General features: G+C 40.2%; 1 protein-coding gene across 1 annotated transcript; it reads left to right on the forward strand.

Annotated features, from left to right (window-relative positions):
* Positions 1-1,105: 1,105 nt before the first annotated feature.
* ACAT1 (acetyl-CoA acetyltransferase 1) lies at positions 1,106-13,833 on the forward strand. The gene is made up of 11 exons (XM_017729521.1): positions 1,106-1,153; positions 3,698-3,815; positions 4,722-4,817; positions 5,962-6,062; positions 8,527-8,670; positions 10,518-10,668; positions 11,195-11,290; positions 11,957-12,070; positions 12,421-12,485; positions 13,113-13,270; positions 13,459-13,833. Exons 3-11 carry the CDS (start codon positions 4,754-4,756, stop codon positions 13,577-13,579), a joined length of 1,014 nt encoding a protein of 337 aa, XP_017585010.1. The 5' UTR covers positions 1,106-1,153; positions 3,698-3,815; positions 4,722-4,753; the 3' UTR covers positions 13,580-13,833.
* The last annotated feature ends 181 nt before the right edge of the window (positions 13,834-14,014 follow it).

The raw sequence follows: 14,014 nt of genomic DNA on the forward strand, positions 1-14,014 counted from the left end.
CTGTAACAGTATTTTTTGGTAGTGTAGGTATTTATTTTGCTAGGCAGGGTTTTTTGTTTGGCTTTGTTTTTTTGACGCTAACCCTTGAAAGCACTGCTATTAAAGCCCTGTAAGGGACATCATTCTTTTTCAGGGAGAAGTTAAATTTAAAACTTCCTGCAAGCTATTATAACTTAAACTGGGGAGAAAAACAGACAAAAATCCCCAAACACCTAAACAAAACAAAAATCAAACAACTAATTCAAAACAGTAAAAATATCAATCTTTTGTCAGTTGAAGGGGTCAAATTAAGAGGAGAAACAGACTAAATTTTCTTGTTGCAGATACAAAACCAGAAGGCATTCTCTAATTTATAAAAATTATGGTGTTCTTGTGGTGTCCTTAAGCAGTTGTTTTTAATTAGTATTTCTTTAGCTGTGATTCAGTAATGGCTAGAAGTTTCCAGTGTGCTGAAATGGCCAAAGAAGTAGTTTAAATCACTAATGGAAAGATCATTCTGTTAACATATGAAACCATACATACAGATGTAATTTTGTATCTTTGCACTGCTTAATTAGATGAAGCTACTGGCTGGTGAATTAGACTGCTCAGATAATCCCTTTTTCTTGGTTTTGTTTTATTATTCTACTTTGGTGTGACATTCTGAATTAGTTATCCTCATTTTTGTTCGTGAAACACCAAAGGAATGGAAGCTGTAGATGCAAACTGCCACTGTTTAACAAGCAGTGGAGTTAATGGTAGGAATGAATGAACCAAAGTCCAGGGAAGCAGACAGGGGACTAGTAAACTTTTTCAAGATAGCACCACTCACTCCACTAACATGTGTTATAGGTGTACATAACAGACTTGGAAAAAATGAATTGGGTGTTGTTTTTGAAGGAGTATTTGTTTATTTTTCAGAAAGCATTTTATCACAGATGTTATGGTGGGACTGTACTAGACTACACTTCTTTTAAAAGGCATGTTATGATTTTTTCATATTTTTGTCAGTGTTTCTTAGATACTAATTTTTGAAATAACGACTTCTATGAAAATGGGTACATTACTGAAACATAATGGCATTTGCTTTCTTGATATGAAATTCTGAGGACTTTCTTATTTTCAGGCTCTGAAGTATACAGGCCGTGGCTATGCATCGCAGCGTACTTTAAATGTAAGTATGAAGCACTATCTGCCTAATAAATTGCTGTTTTAGATTTGTTTGTTAATCACTGACATTTTTAAGAAAATCCTCACAAAAAAACTGCCTTAAAGACAATGTCACTTGTGCCTAAGCCACACTTTACTGCAAAATCTGAAATAAAAGTCAGACTGCCATTTTTATTTTGATTTGCAAATTGTTTGATAGTGTGGGACAAAGTTAGAAGTGTGTCAGCTGACGTGAGCTTCGTGTAACTATTCACCCAGAATGGGAGAAGACAGCTCTTATGAACTGATCCATTTGAAATTATTTGTGTTATCCTGCAACTTTCTGTTACAACATAAAAGATGAGGACAAATATGTTACTATCACTGAAGTCAATCATGATGAAGGGGTTACAGTAACAGACAGCCCTTCCTAGTTTTAAGCAAGTATCATTTGTCTTTGTTTATTTTTTTCCTAGTGTTTTCTTTCTTTGCCTGTCTGTCTAAATAAAAAGAAACCTCCTGAGCAGACCCTGTAAAGTTTTGTGCTTAGCTTGTACTGGAACCAACACAGCTGGAGGCTGTCAGGGGCAGCCAGGGATCTGACATGTGCATCTTTTGGTGCCAGGTTCTCATACTACTCTCACGGGTTATCAGGTGTGCATGTGGCTGTAACACTAAAGCTAAGAGGCAAAATAAGAGTAAACTTGTTTTGAGTGGCTACTAGCATAGGGCTGAATGTCATACCATGTCTTAAAGTACTGCTGACACGTTCTGCTGGGACCTGGGCTTCTGAATATATCCAGGGATGGAGACTTCACAACCACTCTGGGTAACCTGTGCCTGAGTTCAGTCACACTCCCAGTGGAGAAGTGTTTCCTGATGTTCAGTGGGAACTCCTTTGTGTCAATTTGTGCCCACTGGTCCTGTCACTGGGCACCACTGAAAAGAGTTTGGCTCTGTCTTCTTTGCACCCTTCCTTCCAGTATTAATATTCATGGTGAAGTGCAGCTGCTGAAGTTCTCTGTGTGGCAGCATGACCCTCTGGTGTATCAGCCACTCCTCCCAGTTCGTTGTCACCAGCAAACCTGCTGAGGGTGCACTGCACCATCATCCAGTTCATTAATGAAGATGTTACACAGGACTGGACCCAGTATTGATCCCTGGGGTACATCACCAGTAACTGGCCTCCAACCAGACTTTGTACCACTATCACCACCCCCAGCCTGGCCATTCAGCCATTTTCTATCCACCTCACTGTCTGCTTATTAGCTTCTGTGTGAGGATTTTATGGGAGACAGTGGTGAAAGCCTCACTGTAGTCTAGGTAGGCAATGTCTGTTCTCTCCTCATCTACCAAACCAGTCACTTCACTGTGGAAGGCTGGCACTTGGTCTGAGCATGGCTTCCCCTTGGTGAATCCATTCTGATGACTCCTGATGATTTTCTTGTTCATGTAAATGGTTTTCAGGATTAGTTGTTTCATCACCTTTCCGGGGATTAAGGTGAGGCTGACTGACCCGTAGTTCCCTGGGTCCTCTTTCTTACCCTTCTTGAGGACAGGAGTGATGCTTGGCTTTTCTCCAGTTCTTGAGCACCTCTCACAGTTGCTGTGACCATTCCAGCATTACTGAGAGTGACCTTAAAAAGTCACCTGCCAGCTCCCACAGGACTCATGGGGGCATCTGATCAGGGCCCATGAATTTATGTGTGTCCAGTTTGCCCTGACCTGTTCCTCTTCCACCAAGGGTGCATGTTCCTTGCTCCACCCTCCCCCCAGTCTCTGGAGACTCGCATGCCTGGAGGCTGGTCTTAGTACTGAAGACTGAGGCAAAGAAGGCATTCAATAGTTCAGCATTGTTCTTTGTCACCATGTCCCCTGCCCTATTCAGCAGCAGGCCCACATTTTCCTTGCTTCTTAGGTGCTCATGGAAGCCCTTCCTGTTGCCAGATTCAGCTCTTGGCTTTCATAACCTCATCCCTGCATGCTCAGACTGTGTGCCAGATTCTCTGTCCCCATTTCCATCTGCTGTAGCAGTGTATGAGTTTTGGTGTCCATCCTGGCATTTTTACCTGATGTACTGCTTGTTGGATTGGACTGCTCTGGAGCTTGGAGGGGGCAATCCTTGAACATCAAGCAACTTTCTTCAATCCCCCTTTGCTCCAGGATGTTCAAGATTCTTGCAAGCATCATAGATTCCAAGGCTGAGCTCAATGTACTCCACCTGTTCTGTCACATGAAGGGCAAGCCTCTTCCCCCTTTTATTTTCTTAATGACCTGTCCTTCCTGAAGAGCCCTTATCCCTGCATGGCAGCACTCCAGCCATGTGAGCCATCTCACCACAGCTCATGATCCTAAGGTTGTAGTCCTGCAGCTGCACACAGACCTCCTTATGTTTCCTCTTTGTGCTGCATGCATTAATAAAGATTTTAGTGCTCTGGAGCCGCTTGCAGGGTAAAAGAGAAGCTGTGACATCAATGAAAGAATAACAGTGGATACATTTAAAAAATACTGGTATGTGTGTGCAGTTGTGAGAGAGATTGTGACTTTTGTTCCATTCTTCTGCACTTAGGAGGTGGTGATAGCAAGTGCCGTAAGGACACCAATTGGATCTTTCCAAGGATCTCTTTCATCACTGCCAGCCACTAAACTTGGTTCCATTGCAATTAAAGGAGCAATTGACAGAGCAGGTATGTATACACATTTTTCTTTCCTGTGACAAAAAAACCCTCAAGTGGCTCAGAACAGCATTAGTCTGTGTCTTTTCTATTGCTTGGTAATGAAAAACCCTGCAATGTCCTGGGTTCTTTTGCTCCTGTGGCATTTTTAAGTGTATCCACAAATGCTGTTTAAGTAAAGTTGACTATCAGGCTTTGGTTCAATCTGAATTAAGTGCTGCTTCTGGGAGCAGAATATTGCCTAGGGATATCTTTGCTAGTCCAAATCTGATTGAGCATGCTAATTTTTTTTTCAGGGTGAGCTTTTATGACATGAGTAAGCTGATGCAAAGGCTACTTGTTGCTAAGACCAGTGGCCTTTACCTGCCCTTCCTTTATGTGGGCATATGTACTTGAAGGACAGCCGTGTGAGCCTTTTGATGGATTCAATCTAACAAAAAAGTCTTTTTAGGGGAGAGGAGGATTAATACTACAAGAACTTGGACACCAGGGCTGTTGCAAGAGATGCAGTAGGAGAGCAGGCCTTTTCTCTCTGGTGGCAGCTTGCTGTGGCCTTGGCTTGCCCTTGCTAAACAAACAAAACTGTCTTTAGACATAATTGTAGCACATAAAAAGTTTTGTTCATTTAACTGTCCGTGAAAATTGGGCTTCTTGGGTGATCAGTGAGACTTGGAAATGTCGATTTCAGTGAAATAACTGTAGCTTGCTCTGCAGGGTGACAGGGAATTCTCTTGTGTCAGGTTACCACTTTACCATACTCCGTGAATATGGGGGTAGAGATCTGGGAGGCACCCAACAGGGGCCTGGGCGCTGTTAAAACATGGGTTGGATGTGGCAAACTTCATTAGTACTTGATAGAAAACTTCAATGGGAACCTTTGTAAAAAGGCTCCTGAATCAAAAGAATTTTGTTTTATAGGAATCCCTGCGGAAGAAGTGAAAGAGGCCTATATGGGCAATGTCCTTCAAGCTGGACAAGGACAAGCTCCAGCAAGACAAGCAGTCTTGGGTGCAGGTATTCCTTCTCTTGACACTGGGTTTGAAGGTTTTCTGTCTTTATGTAGCTGGAGTCTACTGGGCTGTGAGTTAAAGCAGAGTGGTGGGCAGCCTTTTGTCAGGACAGTCTGTGGATTCTTTTTTCCCCTGTGGTGGGTGAAGGGTGTTGTGTTGCACTCCTGCAAGTGGGACGTTACTGCCTACAGTGTTTGCAGAACCAGGAGAAGGCAGTACTGGAGACCAGGCTGGTAATTCCACAGTATGTTACATTAATGGTGGATGCTGCTCTGAATCTTTCACAAAGTGGGCTTTTTTTCTTCAGTGTATCATTATTCTTAAGTGTTACTACATAAGGAGTCAGTGAGTTTCCTTCAGCACATGAGTGTGTCTTTACACTCATCTTCCTGTGGAGTCTGGAGCTGACACTGGAAGGATCCTCTGTGTAATGTTAGCTGTAACATGAATGTTATTGGGGTGCAGGAATTATTTTCTTCTTCCCTCTGTGGGGATGGGATTCCATACTGTAGCATGTTCCTAGAAAAGCCTATGGATCAGGGAAGAACTGTATACTTTCTTGGCTCTGTTCCTGCACATTTTTGAAGTAGAAGGAACTGCTTCCATGTTAGGCAAAGTGTTGAGTATGGCTCTTCTCTTTCACAGAATTATAGAGTGGCTTGTGTTGGAAGTGACCTTAAAGATCTAGTTCCAACCCCATGCCATGGGCGGGGACATCTTCCACTTGACCAGGTTGCTCAGAGCCCTGTCCAACCTTGCCTGGGATTGGTCTTGTTACCAGTTGCTAAATTCTGCAGCTTATTGATGCTTTTTCAGCCTTGGATGCTGGTTAGAGGCAGGGATCAGGATTTTGGGAACTGGAGTTGTTCCGGAGTCCCTTCCTTGATCTTCCATTTCCTGATTCTTTGCTTGCTTTCCCTCTTATCACAAGTGTGTTGTTGGAAGGGGAGAAACAACAGGGGTCTCCAAGAAGGATGGTAGCTATGGATAAGGGTAGATAAATTGCCCTGGGAGGCTAAATAGTGCAAGTTGAACATCCTGGGCTTAGATAAAAATTGGTGCCATATGAAATGTTGCTGAAACACCAAGAAAATACTGAAGTCTACCCTTTCAATAACACAGCTGTACAAACAACTTCTTTGCCTCAGGTCTGCCAATCGCCACTCCTACTACAACTGTCAATAAAGTCTGTGCTTCAGGAATGAAATCAATCATGATGGCAGCACAAAGCCTGATGTGTGGGAGTCAGGTATGTGGAGTTTGTGCTGTTTTTTGGAAAAACTACACAGTTAATGTTGTAGATCTTGTCCTACCAATGACTGTGCTCTTTGATTTGGGATTGTGTTTAGGCTTGGGATAATAAAGCTAATTAGCAAGGGTTTGTTTTGTTTATGCAACCCTAATTTTATAGTCATTTAAGTATGTTTTGGTTTAAAGCAGAAAAAAATATTATAGTTGGAATATTGTCAGATATGTTTTTTCAGAGCTGACAAACAAGGTGGGTTCTTTTGGGGGGTATTTACATCATCTCTACTGCTCTACTCCCACCCCACCTGTCAGTCTAGCCCCCAAAATATAATTAAGGGAATTTTCAAGCTTTCAGTTTTGAAAAGCTGAAGAAATTTTTATAGACTTACATAAAGTCTGTAATATATTGTAGTTTTGGGTGATGTGACTTTCAGACACTTTTAACATTTAAATGAATTAAATACACATATCCAAGTGATGCTGTTTTCAAGTACACGGAAGATTTTTAAGGCTTTTTTATCGCTTTAGAAGAGGCAGAATTTATTGTTGCTGTAAAAGCTTTTTCATTAAAGAGCTTGATGAAGGAGAATTGTTCATCTCTGTCAACTTTCTTCCAAGGTTTTCTGTATAATGGGAAAGATTCTATCACTTGATGGGAGGAGAGGAGAATACATCATTTTCAGTAAGCCATTAAAGGCTGTGCAGCAAAGAATGTGGGAGAAGTGTGAATGTGAAGAAAGACATTTTAGTTTTTTCATTTTCCATACCCAAAGCATTTTGGCAGCATCTTTGGGTCTCTGAAGTGAAAATATCATCAGTTCAATTATATATATCTTTTGGCTTAAAAAGTAAGTGGCTCCTAAGTGAGGAATTCTTCTGTGTGTGTGTTTAGAAGAAAAGTAAAATATTTAAGTTTTGGTGTCCCTTCTGTGGAAATCACAGTGTAACTGGAGTTAAGCAACTGCTTTATTGCTTTGGCCTTGCCCTGCAGAGAACAGCACTTTGTCTGGGGCCTGCTGAAGTTGGTGGAAATCCTGTCATCAGACTTTGAACCAGGCCCAGCATGTCTTTGTAAACAGCTACATTTGGATTTAGTCATTTATATCCAATGAGTTCATGAGTGTGGTTGTGCCTTTGGTTGGTTTGACAGGCCATGAGCTCTGAATAGAACTGGAGTTTTCAGCTGAATTAATCCCACAAGCTGTGCTGCCAGTCTCAGCAAAAGCAGAAACTCAGCCAGTTATTAGTCTCTTCGAGCTGTAAGTTATGGGGGGGTTGGTATTGGTTTGTTTTTCCTGGCTGTGGACTGTGAGGTATCCGTGGTATGACAGTCAGTGATGGTTCCCTGTGGCTTGAGTCAGTGTAGACCATTAGCTAAACAGTTGCATTGGCTCTCTCTCCAGGTCTTTCACTTTATGGAAGTGAAATGCCAGGGACTCTTGTTCCTCTGATCTGCTGCTGCTTCTGTATCTCTACTGCCTTTCCAATTTATCTGTCTTTTCAATAGTTTTGTCTCCAGCCTTCTTTCTCTTCTTTATTACTTAATGTCATGTTTCTGGATCTAGTTTATAATCTGTTCTGAACCAAGTCACTATTTCTCCAAGTCTTAATTTAAAGAAGCCAAAAAAGCTTTGATCTTCTTAGTGCTGTTTTGTGTAAAATGTTTGTGATTTTATATGGACAGCACTGTTGAACTCTCAAGGACTCATGCTGTGTGTATTTTTCTTACATTTTTCTGTATTTCAAATATGCCATTAAACACAACTATGTCTATTCTTCACATCCTGGAATCCTATGGATTTTGGGGCCACGGCCTGATGAACAGTGGGAATACTTATAGTCCCTGTAGCTTTGCAGGTTTTCTGTTTGCTTTGTTTCAGCTTGAAACAGTACAGTAGCTTACAAATGCCCATAATGATTTAAGTAATCATTAATTAATAATTGTCTTTTTTTGTGGCCTTTTCAGATGATAAAGCCATATAGAAGGACATCTGTTTTTACATAGTAAGATGAAATAGTATTATGTAAGACTGCGGGTACTTGTAAATCTCTGTCTCTTCATGTACCATTAATTCTGACTGTTGTTTGTTTCAAAGGGATAAGGAGCTTGGAATAAAGAAGAAAAATGAGAAACTTAACAGGAGAAAAAACCTGTAAAAGTAAAATTTCTAATTCGATCTTGGAAGCTTTTGACATAAAAGTGTAAGAGATCAACATGGGTCTGGCAGCTTTCTGAAGCTGCACACCAGACAGAAGTCAGTTGTTCTGCCAGGGTGGATTAACTATCTTCACTTGTTCCTGCTGTTTGCTTTTTAACTGCTTGAAGGGTTTTTTTGACTTTTTCTTTAAGATTCTTCAGGAATATGAAACACCCATGCTTAAGCTTTTGCTAATATTTGTTCCTCCAAGAGGTCATGGAGAACACACTGCATGATCATTGATTTTATCTTGTTTCCTTTGGGCAGGATGTCATGGTTGCTGGTGGAATGGAGAGCATGTCTAATGTTCCCGACACGATGAGCAGAGGGGCAACACCTTACGGAGGAGTAAAGCTGGAAGACCTGATAGTGAAAGATGGGCTGACAGATGCTTATAACCATATCCATATGGTAAAGATTCCTGCACAGTGCTAATGAATCAACCATAGATAGACCTGATGCAGATCTGAAGAGCTTGCTTATAGTTGTTATGAAACTGCTTCATCTAGCAAGCCTGGAAATGAGGAGGAAAAAAGTCTTCCATTTCCAGGTTTCCTGCAGTAGCTGTAATGGAAGAGCTGGGCAGAAGACCAAAATAGCACAGCAATTTGTGTGTTAATATTTACCTGTCTCTGCAGTCTGAATAGCCTAAAGCAAGGATTAAGAGAAAAATTAATTCTGCTACTGATGGATTGCTGTTGCTCCATCTGAGGGAGGGAGCAATCAAAGTGCTTGGAGTCTTTGAGGGTACCTGCTCTGTAGGATCCAGCAGGCTCATGTCTTTTCTCCCCCCCGCAGTGTACGTATCTCCTGTGGGAAGGTTTGAGTCAGCTGGTGTGCTTACTCATCCACAGGGTGACTTAAATTGGACAAACAAGGGCAAACCTAGGATGGGTTTGGAAAACAACTGATGCAGAGATAGTCAAGAACAATCACCAGGGAAGAAAACTTTGAAAAGAGAACAGCTACTTTCAGCCTATGAGTATTTCTGACCTTTGCCAGGGGTAATTCACAACTGTAGGGCATTACTGATCAATCAGTTAGTGTTCTTGCTGGGGTACAGGAAAATGTGTCATGAAGAATATTTACTGTCATCCATAGATTTGATACAGACCTCACTTGGTGTGATTTATTCTTTTTGCACTGTAGTGCTTAAGCTCTGTGGGAATGTTGAAATTTATTCCCACGTTTCAGCTGAAATGGATTTTGAATGTGAGTATTTTATAGGAATCTAAATGGTGGCTTTGATAGTTCCCTTATGTGAGGAAAAGCTCTCGGAGCTGGTTATCATACACCAAGTTTTAATAGATTGGGACACTATTTTGGGACCTTTTTTCTTTCTTATAGCTGCTGTAGGTTGTTCAGAAAGCCTTAGCAGTCTGTGTGAGAACATAACGAGGAAGTCCATCGGATGGCTTTAGGGGCTTACTCTTGTCTGTGTTTTGGCAATAGCCTAAGTTGCTGGTGCTTTGAGGTTTGATGACTTTAAATTCATTAATTACATAGAAGTGAACTTGCTTGTTTGAAAAACTGGAGGGACACAGTACTAAAGGGTTTTGTGTGATTCACTGAGTATTCTGATGAAATGGAAGGTGGAACAAAACCTCTTCAAGGGCAGATCTTTCCAGTTGGCTAAATTTTTTTTTTTTTTTTTAAATTTTGTCACTGGATATTTAAACAGCGTTGATAATGAGTTGTGAATGTATAATTACAATCATAATTTGCCTATATATAAAAGTATTTGGTTGTTTCATTCTACTTATTTCATTCCAGTTATTAGAAAAAAGGGATACATACTTTTTATTTCTGCAGTTTTCAGAGATTCTGAGGGCTAAGTAAGCTCTGTGTTGACCTGTGTTTGTAATCTTTGGAACAGGCAAGGTAATAATGGACTGAAAACACTAGGAAAATGAACATATGGTTCTGTGGCTGAACAATGATCTTCAGTCTCTGAAGATGTCAGCCCTAAGCGCTTTAAACTTACTTTTGCATGCAGTTTAACTGAAGAAAAAAAAAAGCCTTAAGGGAAAGTTCCTTTATGGCTTCGATAATCTGGATCCAGAAAACATTTGCTGAATCTGAAGATGATATTTCAAACCCAAAAGTTTCTATTTGTTCATGACTGTGTAAATCAGAAATGGACACCAAATATTAGTCATATTCATTTCTGGAAATCTGCTGGTTGAGTTTTTTTTCAGTTGTAGTTGTGCTTTGCATCTTCAGCAATACTGAACCTAACAGGCCTGATTTTCTCCCAGGGCAACTGTGCTGAGAATACTGCAAAGAAGTTCACTATTTCCCGAGAGGAACAAGACACTTATGCCATCGGCTCTTACACCAAGAGCAAAACAGCCTGGGACTCAGGAGTACTGAAAAATGAAATAGTGCCTGTCACTATTTCAAAAAAAGGTATTGTGGACAGGTGTGATGAGAGGAATTGTGTTTCTCATTGAAAGCTGTAACATTGTCTGTGTTCAGTGCAAACTGTGTTGTTTAAACATGCAAATCTCAGGAACATTAATTTTGATCACCTAAGAATTTTCTGTTAGGCAGACTTTCTGGTGAGCAGCAGTCAGTGACCTGTCATCTGGTTTCTGTTTTTCAATTTTTCTTTAATGTTGCACACCATATCTTCTTTCTTTTTTGTCTAAGTGAAAGATTAGCTATTGAATTTAGTTATGGCTTAAGGACATCTATGTTTTAATTTACATTAAAGGTATGCTCTTTGTCCCTTTTGTTCAGCCACTGGGAAGGATAAATGGATTTGCTGTGAATAAATTTGATTAAGGAATAGTTTTGTTTCTCCATTTTCGTAAGCACATTTCTTGACGTACATTTTACATGAATTTGCACATTTTTATTGAAATAAGTTATTTGTATAAGGCAGTATCTAGTCAACTGTTCTACAAAATACTAAACCAGATCTGAATTTCAGGAAAGCCAGATACAGAAGTGAAAGAAGATGAAGAATACAAACGTGTTGATTTCAGTAAAGTTCCAAAGCTGAAAGCTGTTTTCCAAAAAGAAAATGGTAAATGTCTTTAAAAGAACTTCATTTTCTGCCAAGTGCAAGGATGCTTTGTCAGGGTGAAGAGTGCTGTTCACAAGAACTTGAATGCCCAACAATAGTCCCTTTATTTTTAAATGTCTGCTGAGATAAAGAAACATGCTGCACAACAGCATGAACTGGCTTGGATTAAAAGATGGTCCAAGAACCTTAAACCAGTGAACACCTCTGTCTGGGATGTTTACCTTAAAAAGACTGACACAGATTGGTTTCAGTTTCACTGTTGGTGTGGTCTCTGCCAAGCTCCTGTTGCCATGGGAGCTGGAATGGCTTTATAGAGTTGCCATTGCTTCCTGAATCTGTAATTGATAAACCTTCCTGGCTAACTCAAAGTTGCCCCTCATTCACAACCGTTTCCGAGCTGGAATTCTGTGAAAATGCCTGCAGTGCAGCTGCCATAGAAGGCATGACCTGGTACTGGGATAAGGATACAAGTACCTGTGGCTGCAGTTCTTTCATCAGATACCAAAACCCAACCCATTTTTAGTTAACTTAGTGCAATAGGTATCACCATATGATTGAGACTTCATGTTCAATGAACTCAGGGAAAAACAATCCTTAAGAGGAAATACATGAGCTGCTTTGCATAACACTTTCACTTCTGTCTAAAGAGAGGTTTACCTTTTCTAGGAACAGTTACAGCTGCTAATGCCAGTACCCTGAATGATGGAGCAGCTGCTTTGGTGCTGATGACTACAGAGGCAGCCAAGAGATTGAAAGTCAAACCATTGGCACGGATAGTGGGTATGATCCTTCTTATCTCTCGGAAAGTCCTGGAAAATACTCCCATAGTGTGCTCTCAGGCTGCTTACCTGACATTATGGCTGCATCTTCTCAGTACAGTCCTTGACATTTCAAGTGTTATACCAGCAGACTTTTGACCATGAATTTTCTATACATAATAACAAAAATCTGAAAATGTTACTGTGGCATACTTAGGGCACTACATTTTAGATGCAGCTATTTCATGGACCGTGGTATTCCAAATTTTTCTATCTTGGCAGTGTTTGCTGCTTGCATGAAAGAAAAGCATGTATAGTAAAAACACAAGGTCTTTGAACACCTTTTGTGATTTTTTTTTTCTTTTTTTTCAGCTTTTGCAGATGCTGCTGTCGATCCTATTGACTTTCCAATTGCACCTGCATATGCTGTTCCCAAGGTAAGAATAAAACTGAGTGGGGTTTGGGGGAAAAATACCAGAAACTTCCCTAGCATTCCAATGTTGGTTCTCCCTCAGTGGGTCTTCCTGAATTAGGATTGAAATTATAAATGTCATAAATACAAAGAACAGATCTTTTTCAGAGGATTAAGTATGCAGATCTTCAGAATAACAAATTTTTCACACCTCTTTTGAAAGAGGATATTGTTCTATACTGCTTTTAGCAACTTTGAGTGTGTTTACAACTTTGAAGCTTTGCAGCTTGTATGGCTGAAAGGCAAAATAAATATGGTTGTAGAAGGATAGACGCATTCTAAAAGGAACTGAAGTGTATGGTGTGAGGCAGTACTGTGTCAGTTAAATGGACTTACTGTAGCAGCAATCTTAGTGTGTGAGGGAAATGTATCCTTGGCATGGGCTACTCTCCATTCCTTCTTTGATGAAAACTCAAGTTAGTGCTTCAGTCCCTCAGTTTTGCTTTTTCCCATCTGACAAAGAGGTTCCTAAATGTGAAATCGTGAATCAGAGTATGGGCAGCCTGAGTCACTGACGTCAAAATAGACCAATGGTTTCTGTAATTAGTTTCCTAATTTTTTCATGGTAGTAATTATTTTTTATTATTTCTAGATTCTAAGTGAGACAGGCCTGAAAAAAGAAGATATTGCAATGTGGGAAATCAATGAAGCATTCAGTGTTGTGGTGCTGGCCAATATTAAAATGCTGGGCATTGATCCACAAAAAGTAAATATTAATGGAGGCGCTGTCTCCCTTGGACATCCAATAGGGTAAGCAAAATCAGCTCTGGGTTTGCTCTGCACAGAGGCATTGTCTGCTTAGGTAAACAAGTTTTAAGCAAGTAAGAGTATGTTTGAGTTTAATCATTATTATCAATTTGGTTGTAGGAGATTGGTTTTGGTTTGTGGGAGAATTTCCTTTAACCTAAGCTATGTTCTTTTCTTTTTCTTATATTTAGAATGTCTGGAGCAAGAATTGTTGTTCACATGGCCAATGCTTTGAAACAAGGACAATATGGTCTTGCAGGAATCTGCAATGGAGGAGGAGGTGCTTCTGCAATACTGATACAGAAGCTGTAGCCCAAGTAGCATCAGAAACACAGCCTTAAATGGTCTCCGATCAAAATGATGAGTGGTAGCTGTTACATCTTATTTATCAATCGGTGGATGAATTCTGTAACTGCTATTCTAAAATTTCCTAAAGCATCAATGATTACTGATCCAGCCACCTGGGCTTTTACTGCTTCATCAGTGCAAGTTTTTATACAGTACAAATAAACAAAGTCAAATTATAATTTTGCCTTGAAACCTGACAATAAAGAATGTTAACTATGGTTCCCTCTGTCACTGACATATTTCTCAAAGGCCCTCGAAAAGGAATTCTCTTGGTAACTCACAGAGTGCTACTACTGGAAAGTGCTGTTTTCTCCTAAAAATCGTTGCTGTATGAGAGCAGCTTGGTACTGAAGATACTTTTTTTCCTACGAACGTGAACAGATAATTCACATCTTCAGC

This window comes from Corvus brachyrhynchos, unplaced genomic scaffold (genome assembly GCF_000691975.1).
Source record: "Corvus brachyrhynchos isolate BGI_N302 unplaced genomic scaffold, ASM69197v1 scaffold253, whole genome shotgun sequence".
NCBI classification, from domain to species: Eukaryota; Metazoa; Chordata; class Aves; order Passeriformes; family Corvidae; genus Corvus; species Corvus brachyrhynchos.